This window comes from Columba livia, chromosome 3 (assembly GCF_036013475.1).
Source record: "Columba livia isolate bColLiv1 breed racing homer chromosome 3, bColLiv1.pat.W.v2, whole genome shotgun sequence".
Classification (NCBI taxonomy): domain Eukaryota; kingdom Metazoa; phylum Chordata; class Aves; order Columbiformes; family Columbidae; genus Columba; species Columba livia.
This window is the reverse complement of record NC_088604.1, coordinates 14267468-14282959: the sequence shown is the minus strand read 5'-3', so window position 1 is coordinate 14282959 and position 15492 is coordinate 14267468. Positions and strand designations below refer to the sequence as shown.

Here is a 15492-nt window from a genome sequence, read left to right as displayed (position 1 = left end):
TCTCAGAACTCTCTCAGACTAATTACATGTAGAAACTGTAGCTATGTAGTGTGCCTGCTGTTATGCAGCTGGCAGAACACACTTGAACCCAGAATATCCCAGATCTGGGCATTATGGCCTTGCCTTGGTATGAGGACAATATGTATGCAAAGCTGTTTGCAAAAAGTGAGTAACTATACCATCTACATAAATTGTGGTCCAGATCACACGTTTCTCAAAGGACTAATATTTTATGTCTCTGAGGCCTTAGGTACACTGAGACAGTAATGAAGGTGTAGGCACAGAAGAAGTACACATGGAGTACACTACTTTAGAGAATTTCATGGGAAAAAGATCCTTCCTGCTACCCTTTATGTCTAGGTGCCTATGGGCAGACCAGATTGCAATCTGAAATAGAGCTGAGTTTCTGGGCATCTGAGATTCAACCTTAACAGAATTGTGAAGGACAGATTTCTACAATCTGTAAAAAGTTTATAATACATATGAAAGTTCCCAACATTGTAATAATGTTTTTTAGTCTCTGGTTGTTTATTGAAACATGCTTTCCTAAATTTGTTCCTAATTTTTTCTGCACAAATGTTATCTACTCATTCAAATCAACAGAGATTTCAGCTCCACTTTTAGCAACAGGGGTCCAAGGCTCCAAAGCTCAGCTCAAAGCAAGATGATAAGAAAATTTTAAAAACAAGGTTTAAAAAATAAGCTACTGAGTATCCATTTTTGTACATATTTTAAGAGTTTTCTCTGTATTAAATTAAACATAAATGTAACAGTGACAAAACGCCGAGGGTGGAAAAGGCACAAAAGTTAAAAAACAGCATAGGAAAAATATAAGTTCACTCCCTCAGAGAAGACTAGGACAGAAGCAGAGATGTTTATGCTTCCTATGCTCAGAATGAGGAAAAATTATTAAGGTTAGTAACTATGGGCTAGGGTTAGTAACGTGACATACTCACATGTTCTGGTGCAAGGAGAGATTATGACCCTGGTTAATGAGGCTGAAGCTGGTCAATGGGAGTGTGAACAGAGTGATGCTGCACTGCCAGTGCCACAGTCTAAGAGCAGTCAAGCCTGCACTCACTGCCTTGGTAATAAGCCTCCATGAGCTCCCGTAAGTCAAACATCTAAAGGAGATGATAAAAATATTAAACAAAATAGCTCAGGCAAAACAAGCATCTCCAGTAGGCTATGGCCCTACAGTTCTGTAGACACTGCGTACTGCTTTTGTAACATCCTCTAACATCAACAGAAGCCTTCAGACTGAGAGGTTTGTTGCACGCCATTGATTTATATAATCTCTACCATTTTTCCGTAGTGTCTTTTAATCATAATTACACATAAGTATGCTTATAAGTTGTGAGGTTTTGTTTTGTTTTTTAAGGCAACTTCTTGATGCTTCACAATTTAAAATTGGAATTGAAGAGAAATTGAAATAAAAGGTCCTTCTGGGGGGATGGAGGTAGAACATGAAGCACTGATGAGACAGAGCATGCAGCCAAGAGACCTGAAATGGAATAAGAAAACAGGTGTGTTGAATGGAAGTCATGGTGAGATGTGGATTGTAAGGGACTGTAAGTACTTCAGCAAGAGGTGGAACACCCTCATTTGAGCGGACTTGCAAAAGCATGAAAGACATAAAGAAAACTGTTAAAATTTGGCAGGAAATAGTCCACCTAAAAGTGCAGAGCCCTCCTTAGAGCCAGACTCCTTCCTTCTGCACCTGCAGTTTACAGAAGCAGTCTGTTCTCCACTACTTTGCATGCAAAAGATGAAATAATGTTTTGTTTGCTTAGAACTATCTAAAAATTACTCTACGTAGCCTTGATGATTGGCAAATGTGGGAAGTGCGAACTGTGCAAGTGCAACCCAAAAAGATGCAGACTTTAAATGGGAAAAATATAAAGCATTTAGAAAACCGAAACTGTTGGTGAAAGCTTACAGAAAATGGCCTTCAACTTGGAGTAGCTTTAACAACGAAGCACATTAACAGTTATAAAAAAAAAAAAAAAAAATCAAAATATTTAAACACTGTTTTACAGCCTTAACACTAAACCTATTAGAGTGTTTTCATAATTTAATTTAAAATGTTGCAGTTGGTGAAGGTCATGCCAGAAAAGAACATACAATTTCTGACAATCATTAGAAAAGCATTTACACAGTTTCAGAGATTAATAACATCCATCTGTTATGCTTTGTCCTGTGAAACGTTTAAATGCATATATTAGAATAGAATCCTTTTTTTATATATTTTTTAAAATTCAAATTCACTCTACAAAGCCTGAATGCTACATGCTTAACTGCTGTAAATCAGCTTAATTCCTGTGAATCTCATGCTGTAGCCCCTGGGTTTATGAGACATGGAAAGTCTGTAACCATCAACAGATTAGTATAACTGCCACAGTGAAAAATAACTGATGTCAGCCTTTGAATGTCATATCACTAAATGCACTTGTTTTTTTCTCTTCCATTTATGTTGCAATGCCTTTACATATGTTAAAAAATAATGAGAACAAAAAAATGTTCTGGAAATACAGTCATATAAATATTTGAATGGAAAAATAAAAGGGTCATTCAAAGTAAACACATCTAAGAAACTCAGTATTTAACTCATATGAACTTAGGTACACAACTTGTACTCTGAGAAACTGGAATTCACTATATTTATTTAAGGATGTAGGTCTCTCTGTTATGAGAATAAAGTGATGGCATTTATTGTTCTCAGTTAATTAAACCTGAAGACTGGAAAAAGGCCAGCAGTGAAGAAAGATATTATCCACAAACACCGAAAGCAGAAATACTTATGTCTAGATGGAAAAACTATTTACACTGTGAAGAAAGTAGTAAATTTACTTCTAGATGAAAATGATACTTTAATATGATTCACATATGAACCAAAGAATGTTATTAGACTTTTTCATGAAGTGTCTTTAAATATTTAGATTCTCACTTTTCAGAAGTTCTCATGATTAGAGCACAGCATTAAGAACTCAGAAGAACTGGGTTACAATCCCATCATTGACACTGCTTCCCAGTGAACTGGTGGACAAATGTTTCATGTTCATAAATTTCATTTTCATAATGTGCAAAATTAGGTGTAAAAGTGTGTATTGGTATTAACTACTACAGATGACAGGTTTTAGATTTTAAATGTTTTTGGGAGAAATTGACTGCTGCTGTCAGGCAGTCTCATTTCTTACTTAAGACAAGTCATAGCACGTCTTCCAGTTACATCTGAGGACAACCCATGATTGCTGATGGTGAAAGACAGGCACCTCCTTAGAGCAGTTTGTGCTTCCCTAAACTAGGTTGTGCAACAGGCAAGAGGAGCAGCACTCTGGAAACGCCCCATCTCTCCTGACCACAGGGAAGCCCAGGCGATCACCTTAGACTGCACAGGTACCACCTGAGGTTGGTAAAGTGAAGTGAAGGCCATCGCACCTACAGCCCCGAGGGACAGAGCAACTCTTGAACACGTGCCACCCTCCACCTGAAGCCTGGCCGGGATTTTTTTAATGGTAATGACTTTTTTTTTTTCATTTTTATTTCTTTTTCGGTGCAGGTGTCGGTCGGCAGCAGCATACTGCAGTAGGCACTCTCTTTAATCCCCTTCCCACTGGAAAGCCCCGCTTGCCCACACCGAGCCACGGACATGCCGCAGCCCCGGGGCCGGTCCGGGGTGCGTCCGGGGCCGGTAGGGCCCTGCGAGACGACAGGGCCCGGCCGGCCAGTGGCGCCGGGGAGCCCCATTGCCGCCACCACCGGGCGCAGCGCGGCGCGGCCAATGAGCGGGGCCGGGGCGGGCTCGGGAGCGGCGCCGCCGGTACTTAGGTTCGCCGGAGGGGCCGGGCAGCCCACAGCGGAGCGGGGCGGTGCGGGCAGAGGAGCTGGGCGCGCAGCGGGGAGGACGGAGATCACCTCCTCTGCAGCGCCCATGGGGACAGGACGACTTTAAAGGAGTTTGGGAGGGTTTCTGGCGCTGGGAGACCACGGGTACGGAGTGGGGCGAGAGGGACCCCTGGGGTGGGGGGTCGCTGATCGCCTGCTCTTTGCCTCTTCCTTGCGGTCTCGGTTCGGCTACGGGGATCGGGCAGGCAGGTGTGCCAGCTTCGAGCCCTGGAGCTCCTCCAGCCGCCTTCCCGCGTACCGCGCTGCCCAGTGCGGCTCCGCTCGGCTGCGGGCAGGCGGAGGGAAGCGCTCGGGACCCTCCGTACCAGCCCCTCCCAACCCCCGGGAGCCATCTCCCCTTGCAGAGCGGGGAGGGGAGGCTCCTGGGGCAACTCGGGCCCCCCACGCAGAGCTGTCAGCCGGCGAGGAGCTGCCTTTTCTCGCGGCTGGGGGGAGTCGGGCGCTCCGAGACAGCGGGGCTCGGGCAACCCAGCCCGGCCCGGCGAGCGCCGAGGAGACGGGGGTCTGCTCTGCCCTGCATCCCGAGGGCCGGGGGAAGGATCCGTGCTGGGAGTTTCTCCCTTGCACGGACTGGAGGGAGGGAGGGAAGGAGCGGGGGAGGGCTGGTGAGTTAGGGCGGAATCACTGAAGTCTTTTGTATGTGCCTTGATTTTTTTTCTTTCTTTCCTTCCTTTCCTCCGTTTGCACTCTCCTTCCCTTTTCTTGTTATCTCTGTCCATGCCCACCCCACCCTTCCTTCAGATCCGGCAATTCCTGCCCTCGCCTCGCCCTGTCATTGATGGGAAATCAACTGGATCGCATCACCCACCTGAATTACAGCGAGCTGCCGACCGGGGACCCCTCGGGGATCGAGAAAGACGAACTGCGCGTCGGGGTGGCTTACTTCTTTTCGGATGAGGAGGAGGACCTGGACGAGCGAGGCCAGCCAGACAAGTACAGCGTGAAGGGCTCCGGCAGCCCTGGCCAGGAGACGCCCACCCACCACCTCCACCACCAGCTGGTGCTGAACGAGACCCAGTTCTCCGCTTTCCGTGGCCAGGAATGCATCTTCTCCAAGGTCAGCAGCGGCCCCCAGGCTGGGGACCTCAGCGTCTACTCGGTGTCAGCCCTGCCTGCCCTCTGCAAGCCGGGGGACCTGCTGGAGCTGCTCTACCTGGGGCCGTCGGAGCACCCGCCGCCGCACTGGGCAGTGTACGTGGGCAGCGGGCAGATCATCCACCTGCACCAGGGGCAGATCCGCCAGGACAGCTTGTACGAGGCGGCCGCGGGCAACGTGGGCCGGGTAGTGAATAGCTGGTACCGCTTTCGCCCGCTGGTGGCTGAGCTGGTGGTGCAAAACGCCTGCGGGCACCTGGGCTTAAAAAGCGACGAGATCTGCTGGACTAACTCCGAGAGCTTCGCCGCCTGGTGCCGCTTTGGGAAAAGGGAGTTCAAAGCCGGAGGGGAGCTGCAGGCTGCTGCCGGCACCCAGCACCAGCAGCAATACTATCTCAAGATCCACTTGGCCGAGAACAAGGTGCACACGGTGAGGTTCCACAGCCTGGAGGATCTAATACGTGAGAAGCGCAGAATCGATGCCAGTGGCAAACTGAGGGTGATCAAAGACCTGGCTATAGTGGATGAGAAAGAATAGGGAGTAGCAGGGGTACATGGCTATCTTCCTTCTGCCCTACCTGGGGAGACCAGCTTGCCACAGAGCCAGGAGACTGCACCCTCTTCCCATGGGACACAACTGGATGCAGGATCCATGGCAACATTCCAGAAAACCAGCATTCTTTACACCCATAGCCAGTGTTTTGTTTGGCTTTCAATAGCATTAATGCTCAAAGAGCGAGAGAGAGGAAGAAATGAGGGGGGAGGTGCAGGAAGGCTGTTTGTTCTCAGAGTATGTGGACAAAGTCTCTCCTGTCAATTGATGTTGACCATTATAGCAACATGCCAATAAAATTTCAAATTGAAATTTTTTTTTAATTTTTATTTCATGGCTTTAATCCATGATAAGTTTTAAACATCTGGGGCCATGGATGTGGATCTAGCTAAATGAGTTTCTAGCTAATATTTGCCTTGAAGCCAATGAAAAGCATCAGTCATACTTTGCCAGCTCGGGGGGAAGGGGATGTTGGGGGTGCAGGAATAAATGCCGGGTTGTTTGATTGTTTGTTTTTTCAACACTGTTGCTTCAGCCTGTAGCTGCAACTCAAATTTTGTCCCAGCCAGTTCTGGCAAGATATTAACAGGGGAAAATGCTTTCACATTTCTGGTTAGAATCTATCACATTTAAAGTATTTGTCTTCTTTGCTTTCCGTTTGCAGCTCTCTGATAAATATCACAATGCATAAGCTCTTTCCACTACTTCCCACCCTCCTTACCTTTTTGGTTTTTTTGGAAAAAAAGTTGGTGAGCAGCTGTTTTACTGAGACTAAATTCACTGGTTGAAGGAAGTGGTGTATTTTGGAGAACAGTATACTGAGTGTTGCTCCTCAAAGATCCAGCCACTAGGATCTCATGCCTGAGCTGTGGATTTGTATCACTGTAGTGATTTTCACTGCACCCCTGCTTCAATACCTCTTTATGCACAGATCAACAGAATCCTGAAAGAAACACAATAGATTTGAATTCTGCATGTTGCCTCTTTGAAACAGCAATTTGTTGCATATTTAGAGTTCCCCTTAAAGATAATAGACGTAATGTGGCCAAATTCATCTTGCATTTCAAATTTCAAGCAATGAAAAATCCTGTTCAGTTTAAGTTTAGACAACCACAGCTGCATTTAAAAATGCCTTTTGATGTGATGTGAGCAATGCCTAGTCTGTATTTCAAATCCTGTCCACTCATTGCTTAATTTTAAGTCTAGAAGCAAAAGAGCAGAGTATTAAATATATATTTAAATAATCTAAACAAATTAAGTATACTGGCACATTTCTAAATCTGTCTCTTCTTTTTAAATTATTATTCTGAGCTGCATATAACTTGTAATAAGCATTTTGTCTTTGCATGTCTCAGTACTGGAGGGAAAATGCATTTGTTTTTGTCCCCTCTTCCTACATCAATGTCAAATGGCAGAACAGAAGTAATACCCCTCTTCTGTATATACAATACACTCCACCCCCATCAATGTACTGTGTCCTGGCTCCTTTTTATATTAAACAGTGTCATGAGCAACCTTGTTGCAACAGTAATTTCATTTCTACAAAGCATTTACCTCCCATAGCTGAAGCTGTAAGGGTGGAGTGTACTTAACTATAGTGAAAGTGTCAGCATAAATATATATTAAAGAAAAAAAAAAGTATCTGCACCCCTTCAGTGAAGGTCATCTAAGTGACTTTGTGTTTGCTGATACGCTTGGCAAAGTTATGTGGTAATAGGCAGTGTTACTTTTATCCCTTCCCCTAAAGTACTTTGGTTACTGCAACATAGGGCAAAGATGTGAAAAGTGAATTGTCATAACTGTCAAATCACTGCTGCCATACCCTCAAATTACAACACACTTTTTAATAAATGTGTAGTATTTTAGCTTTATATTGGCAATAGTTGCTTTCAGATAGTTATAGCTTTTTTCCATAATGTGCAGAGTCCTCCACATAGTATTTGTGTATCTTAATTATTATAATGCATTAGATCTCCCAAACTGTCTGTTAGAACTGATTTCCCTATATCACTTGGTGGGAGCACTGTGAGATTGCAGAAGGGCACTGGCTTTACACCCAAGATATTTACAAAAGAATAAAACTTAAGTTGTAGGAGAAGGAAGGGTGGGCAAAAGTGTTTTATTTTGATTTCCCCTTATAAAAATACTCATTAGAGAATTGAGGTTGGAAGAGGCAGGAAAAATTACATGAAGAGGGAGTAAATAACAGAATGTTTATGAAGACAGGAAGAATGAGGTAAGGCCACATTATTTTTGATTTCTGGAATGCTTTTCTTTTTCATATTGCTCTTAGATGAATAATACAGGACCAGAGAGAGGATCTTTGCAAGAACAACATTGCATGTTCTCACTAGTGAGAATTTAAAACATACTGACTATAAACTTTTCACCGTGCTTTCCAAATATACCATTGCTCTGTCTAAACATCCATTTTAACTCTGGGTTTTTTTGATAATGATTTACTAACTTATTTCATAAAAACAAGTTTTCCTTGTTTTAGCTAGATGTAGAATGGTATTTTGTAGTATATAAAGTGATAAGAACTAGTCTAAGCTCATACGTTCAAGCTCTGTTAGAAGTCTTTAGCATCACTCAAAATTTATACAGATAAAGATAAGAACAAAATTAAGGCCTCAGTCCTTTGCATAAGATCTGGAGAAAATGTATTGGAAAAAATCACAGGTGGTGTTAACTTGGGATATATTATTGCAATGACTATTTTCAAGTAGCAGTCTGTTCTTAACAACAAAGTTACCCATGCGGATTTTTTTGATTTTGTCTTTCACTAGTTTTCAGTCCAGTTACTGACATCAATCTGGTCCTGATTCATAGTCCATTGAAGATAATGAAAAGGCTCTCACTGACTTAAATGAGCTTTGTATCAGATTTTATTGTTTAGGAAGTGGCTAAAATTTGTGAACCTTGAGAAGAAGTGAGATTTAAGATGACATTCCAGAGACCAGAAGGTCCACCTTTCTGACATGGGAGACAGTGGAAACCGGCAATTCCATGAAAACAAGGGAAGGAAGCAGACTTGTTCTGAATCAAGCAGTATTAATCTGAGGTGGCAATAGGGAAATGGTGAAAAAGGCTGAGTGAAAAGTGGATATAAAAAAAGTTGTTCAGTGCCTTGAAACAAGAAATGGAAGGTAGGGGAGCAGTCAGCTGTGAGAAAGGCAATGATGTGAATGACTGACAGGTAAAAAATGTAATTGATTATACTCATCTTTCAGGATCAGTGACCAGCCTGAGTTAACATTTCCATTTCTAGCAGTAAAGATATTGACAAATTATATTATATCTGTGGAACCTGTTTACATTTTCCAGTCTAGCTTCCTAGGGTAAATATTTATATCTCACTCATTGCTCTTGAAGTACTGACTTGTAATATGACTGCAAATTAAGGATCCTTTGCATATCTTTCTTTTGTGTCACGTTTCAAGCTTTCTGTTAGCTATTTGGGTAGCAGCTTTATAGAATCTCTTTTGCATAGATACAATTTTCTTTGTCTTTTCAAGATGCAATCTTTTGAATTGCTTTGAGGCTAACATTTTATTAAAAAATCGGTTCATGTCCTCTTGAAATATAGAGAGCATTTGTGAAATGGTTTGCTGTCATGACCAAAATGTCTACTGGTTATTGGCTGTGCATATAGGTAGAGGACTGTAAGGACTGGGCGCAAAAATTTTGCCTCCATCTTATGTTTCCAGGTTACTTTGTTTTCATTTGTTAGGATTTTTCCCCCTCTCAAGTCACTATGGTTGTATAAAATGAAAAAAAAAAAAAAAAAAAAAAGTGTAAGTGGATTTCAGATCGAAAGCAGAGTGTAAAATGATAGAACCTTCAGGGTGTGACAAGAAATGGCCTTTGGTCTGTGCTAGAGTGTGCAGAGTCTTAATCATCCTGCCTTATTGCATTTCAGTGTCTTTCATATTCAGGTAAGTGATGTGAAAAAATCTGTCAGAGTTCATAGACCTGTTTATGTGATGTGTTGAGCATTTGTAATTCCAAAAAACATTGGCTGGAGTTGGGATAATTCTGGATCTCATTTGAGAAGTGGAGAATCCTGTGGGATCAGCTGCCTCTTCCTGACCAGTTCCCAACCCTCTGTCTGCAGCTGCAGAGGAAGTTGTGGGCTGAGAAAGCTACTGCTAGTTTTGAGATTTAGTTATTTTCTATGAAAGATTTCTACTAGAGTAGCTAACAGTGTTCAGTCCATAATTATACTTGCCGTGACTAAAAAGTTGTATGTGTTGCTGCTTATGCTGTGCAAACACTGTGTTTTCTGCTTTCTAACTCAGGAGAAAGATGAAAGTCCCGGAAGTCCCAAAGAATTAATCCAGAAATACATAAGGAGATATGATTAGGATACCATGCTGAGGGCAGTTTCACTGCAGAATTAGGGTCTAAAGGACAATAATATATGACTAGAGTGTGATCAAGTGCTGCTGTTCATTTGTGAGTGCCCGTGTTTCAATGACAAGTCTGGAATTTATTTGCTTACTTTATTGTTATGAAATATTTAACTTCTCTGTACTTTGAGTTCAGATTTTATACGTAAAGCTGCCCTATGCTCATGTGTCCTCTGACACAATGTTAGTTTAATCTGACAGATTTTTTTACAGTTTTATTGTTAAGAAAATTAATGAATACTGGGATCAGATACCTTACTGAACTGCCTGTAAATCAAGAAGAAGGTAGTGTAGATGTTAGGTTGGAAAAATATGATGAATTAAGAAGCTTCTGCTACTTGGCATGTTGGTGGATTTATTCTAGATTATGTAGATATAATCTATACAGATATAAACTACCAGTGTTGTATTTTTTTAAAGTGGTAGTGGCAATCTACATTATCTCTTTTGCAAAATAGTATTATCTTGTCTAAAGAATGCAAATACCCCATGAAACTCTATTTTTTTGTATATTGAAATGCCACCATGCCACTGAAATTAACAGGTACTTTAACCATATATGCCGTTGAGAAATAAATTAGAATTTATCTTACAGGATTTAAGATTGAACAGCTAGTAATATGCACTTTCATGTCTTAATTTTAAATATTTTGCATCAAGCACAATATGTTCAGGTGGATGTGTCCAGAAGCATCATAGTTCTTCCATTAGTAGAGGCCATTCAGACTGAGATTATGCTTTTATATGGTGACACTTTTTCCCTTATTTTAAAAATATTTTTATTTTGGGTTTTGGGGCATTTCTGATTCTGCAGATGATCCACATGTGTAAAACCACTTGCCTCTTCAAGTGTTTGCAGGATCAGGATCTTTAAACTAAAGGAAGATCTATCCTCTTCACATGGCACTTACTTTAGTCTAAAATCAAGGAATAGGACTAGCCAGGATCAAGACCTCTGCATTAGCCTCCTATAGAATTCAATAGAAGGCTTATGTGTGTGATGTCTACCAGAAGGGCCTTAATTTCATATTCCTGCTTGTACATACAGTAATCATCTATGCAAATTGGAATTTTCCTAGGTAGAGTGGGTTAATGCTTTTCAAACATCCCTTTGACTTTCTCTTGTGTGGGTAAATGTGTTGGGCACAAATAGGAAATAGTAGTTTATGGGTTTAAGCCCCTGAAGTGCTGTAGAGCTAATATAATATCTCCAGCTATTTTGACAAGAACTCATGTGGAATTTGGAACCAATATGGGTACAACAGGAAAGGGTGGGAGAGTTTGCAGTTAAACTTCAGGCTATTCAAGGAAGATGTTCAGAGCTAAGCCTGAAATTCTGTTCTTTCCCTTCTCCAAGGTGCATGAGAGTTAGTAACCATGCACCCCCCATACATAAAATCATTCACGCTTTGGAGATCCATGCTACTGCTTTGGCACTATAGGGTGAGTAAAATATGCAGTGTCTCATCATTCTTAAGTAGCAAATAACTTTTCACAGTTGAAACACTATTTAGTTACAGAGTGGCACTGGCAATCTATTTCAAAAAGTCACGCTTTTAAGCTCATAAAGTAAGCAGCATGATGTTTATAAATGGGAGACCTCAATAATCTTTTTGGTAATTCCTGTACTGTAGAGGTAAGAGCTTGTTGCCCGTTTGTGTAAATAAAAGAGTAACCCTGTTTCAATAAAATTATCATGGGATAGAATTTGCAAACAAATGAAACAATCAAAGCCCAGGTTTAGTTTTGACATGACACTATCACTGCTGCAGGTAAATAAATGGCAAATATCTAACAGTGTGAGTGAATACCAAGTGCTGCATTGTGACACTTCTTCACAGCAGAGTACTTTATGCCACAGAAGGAATATTCCTTGTATGTCATTCAACATGAGTAAACATATCACAATCTGGTCTTAAAACAGATATTTTTTTTTCCCCCATATGTTCCTATTGTTTCCCTATGCCCGTTCAGTCAGCTGAAAGCAATATAAAATTGAGTCTGAAAAATATACTAATTGTTTGTAATTATTTAAGCAGAAATGTATATGCATATTGATATATAACTAATAGATACACTTGTATATAATGTGTATATGCATACGGTGTGCGTATATATTATACACGCGCACACAAGAAGTATTGACTATTTTGTTAGCATTGGTTATAAATGGCAGTCATTTCAGTATGTATATTATCTGTGCAGCAGATGCATACCTAAGAATTAACTGGCAGGATTTTAACACTATTCAAATATTTGTTCTTTAGGGTATGCCATGGTCTTCTGACATCAAGAGAAGTGAGTTAAATATGTGGGGTCTGACATATTGCTACTTACTGGAGGAAAATTATCAAGGAGCACTACACTTTGCAATAATGAAGTACCCTTTTAGAATGAACTATGCTGCTGCTGACTTGTGTATTTATGAATAAAAGTATGCTTCAGTGAAGTATCCATCCATCTTTCTCTTTGACATATTTTAACGGATGGCATCACAAAGTTTTTTTCATATTTTGAATGTTTTTCCCCTCACTGTAATAATTTGAAAGCAAAACACTGAAATTAGCTGTGTTCTATTGTTCAAATACTCAACTATTGCTGTACAGTTGTTCCTAAGTAAAGAGGTGGCTGGCATTGATATTTCTTGATTTTCCTAATTTTATCTTTCTTTGAACTAATACATTTCTTTCAAAAGCTAAATGGTGGGACTTTCAGAAGTACCTATTGTTGATTTGACTATTTTCCCATTGAACTCATGGGTGAACTTTCACCAAAGATCTTTGGGCCACAGTTAGGCTAACACCGACTGCTTTTAGAAATCTTTACGAATGGATAAAAGGCGAAAATCAGCTCTTTCAAGGCCTGTGAGTGTTTCATGTGGACCAGAGTGCTGAGAGCTACACTTCTGAGTCCTTGACAGATTAAATTTCATTTCAAGAACTAGAATAGCCCAGTTATTCCATGTCCCCACCCATAAAGTATTTAACTCACCTGATAGAAGAATACAGATCTTTTTACCTATCCAAAAATCTTTCTTCTCATCAAAAAATCTGTGGGTGATATAAAGCCCTTTTCCACTACCAAGCTCATTACTAGAAATCGCTGCTGCAGACTGTCAGAACCGAATCCTTGCCTAGAGAATATTGTCATTTCCAGATGTTGTGGAAGAAAAATAATTCTCTCACCTATTCTCTTAAGTCCTTTAATAAAACAGTTTTATTGAAATAAGTAAATAAATGCCTTGTTACTGAAACTAGTTCCAGTATAACAAATAATGAACCGCCTTAACATTGCTGGTAATTAACACATCTGACTGAGCATCAGCAACAGTGACTTTTAAGAAACTTAGATTTCATGTGAAGTTACATCTTTGTTGAACAGAGGTACCTTAGGTGAATGCAAGGACCTGTTAACATTTATCATAGAGCTATAGGATACATGATAACATGACACAGCCCTACTTTAGCTTTAAATTCAAACCTTGTTACATGGTATGTCTGCCTACCTGACAGGATTTCTGAGTTAGTATTTCCAGCCTGTGCTGACTTTATGCCATTGATTCTTCTGTTAGGTGTAATCAAAGGTCATTAATATTGAAAAGTTCACTTTAATTGAGCCATCAACTCATTTTAATTATGGCAATATAAAAGCGTGTCAAGTGTTAGACCCTTACACAAAGGGTCAGTTAATATGCAGATTCATCCTGGCAGTAATATTGCCTGGGACCCATTAGCTCTAGCTAAGGAATGTAAAGAATTTCCTGCTTCTTTATCTGTCTTTGAAGTTGAAGGAATAAGGGGAAAAAGATAAGCAGAAAAAGATATTCTAAAAAACGTCATGCTTATCAGAAATCTTTAGCTTTTATATTTATGCTTTGTATACAGATAAACTCAGAAACATGCAGATAAAACTTTCACTGTATTAGGAGCACCAATTATAGAAATGATACCATTTAAATTTTGGCATACTAGAAACTTGCATACATATGCTGAGTAAAGAGGATAATCTTTTGCTTTTTCATTTCACAGCAAGCTAGCAACTTTCTTAATCCATAGGAACCTAAAGTTGAGTTCACTGTCTGCTGATAATGTACCCCAAGAGCAATAGAAATGTCAAATGTTTGCATACTGCGAGCGATATCAGTTCTGAAAACCTATCTTCAATTTCATCCTCCTGAAATCCTTAATCTCATACATACCTTTGAGCTTTTAATGACTTTCCAAAGAATAATGTCCAAGATAATGTGAATGGAAATAAAGCAGGAACATAAAAAGACAGATGAAGAATTTGTTTTATGTTCAGCTACAGAGTGTCACATATTTCTTATTTCCTTGGAACAGGAAAAAGATTTGTATTGATATTTAGAGAGCAGTTCCGTTTGTTAGATCTATAGACCTTTTTTTTTAAAATTCAGGTGTACTTTACTGAAATAAACAATGCTAAAGAAAAGGAAAAAACACCATTTCAAGTTTAATAGAGTTGTCATATTGGCAGGAAAACTCAGGTCATATTCTTTAACCTTTCCAAATCTTATATGAACAAGTTTCAGACAGAATAGCTCAAAACCATGAAAAATTTAGTTTTCTATTAGTTTTGTTCATAATGATGGGTTTTTTTACAAATATGACTAGTCATTTGTGGTGCCTCATCTTCTCAGTACTTCACTGAAGACCTCCCAAACTGATTATTTTTTTCAAACAATGCCAAACTTCTGCCATCTGAAAATGAAGCCCCTAAGCAGACTCTAGTCAGAAACTGAACAATGAAAACAGCTTAAGTGGAGCTTGGAAAATATTACTCATATATGTTAAAAAGCTTTCAAAGCTGTAACGCAAATCTTACAAAACATAGAATTCAAAATTGTATCCTACTAAACAGTAAATATGTTAGTATTTTTAAACATACAGGTTAGCACTAGTGTATTATATGTAAAAAAAATGTAGCCGCTATGCAGTTTATCTTAAAAATGAACCCATTATATTTCAAATATAAGATGTAGAGGTTGAAAAGGTAGTCTTTGAATCTGATTTATGAGCTAATCTATCCCTTGTTGGTGAGGTTTCCATTATCATTGAAATAAATGTGTCTATGTACACAAATGCTTGTGGCATCACTGTTATTACTTTTGTTTGTATTTGTGTGTGACAATGGCTCTGTGTGATCACAGCTAACTGCAACAAGGATACTTGTATCTCTATTAGCTGTACATTGAGTGTGATCATTAACTGTTAGCCAGGAAGAAGACAGTAGAAAAATCAATGCAACTTTGATCAGAGGAAAAATAAACTGGGGCGCTAGTAGTGGAAGTGATCCTTCTGCAAATGACATTTCATCCAATGGATGAGTGGTGGAAATGCATAACTGAATGATGCAAATGCAACCAGGAATGGAGATTTAAAATATCAATTCTAGGACTTACCAGACTTACAAAATAGTGTATTGGAGATGGCACAATGGAGCACATAATGGTCTTCCCACTAGGGTCTGCAGTATCATATGAGCCTGACAAATAGTCATCAATGAAAT

General features: G+C 40.0%; 1 protein-coding gene and 1 long non-coding RNA gene across 5 annotated transcripts in view; one reads left to right on the top strand and one right to left on the bottom strand.

Moving 5' to 3' along the window:
* LOC110362095 (uncharacterized) overlaps positions 1-3315 on the bottom strand; it is a 140961-nt gene extending 137646 nt beyond the window's left edge. Inside the window, exon 1 of the long non-coding RNA XR_010471109.1 lies at positions 957-3315. This is a non-coding gene — a long non-coding RNA (uncharacterized LOC110362095). The remainder of the gene's footprint in view (positions 1-956) is intronic.
* LRATD1 (LRAT domain containing 1) lies at positions 3279-15065 on the top strand. 4 transcript variants are annotated; one of them, XM_065055877.1, is made up of 3 exons: positions 3373-3515; positions 4648-5431; positions 12234-15065. In XM_065055877.1, the coding sequence occupies exons 2-3, from the start codon at positions 4685-4687 to the stop codon at positions 12396-12398; spliced, it is 912 nt and encodes a 303-aa protein (XP_064911949.1). In that variant the 5' UTR covers positions 3373-3515; positions 4648-4684; the 3' UTR covers positions 12399-15065. The 4 variants fall into 4 exon arrangements, with proteins under 4 accessions (XP_064911951.1, XP_064911949.1, XP_005506904.1 ...); XM_021293503.2 differs by lacking the exon at positions 3373-3515 and adding an exon at positions 3836-3990; XM_065055879.1 differs by lacking the exon at positions 12234-15065 and having other exon boundaries at positions 3279-3515; positions 4648-7068.
* Positions 15066-15492: the final 427 nt, after the last annotated feature.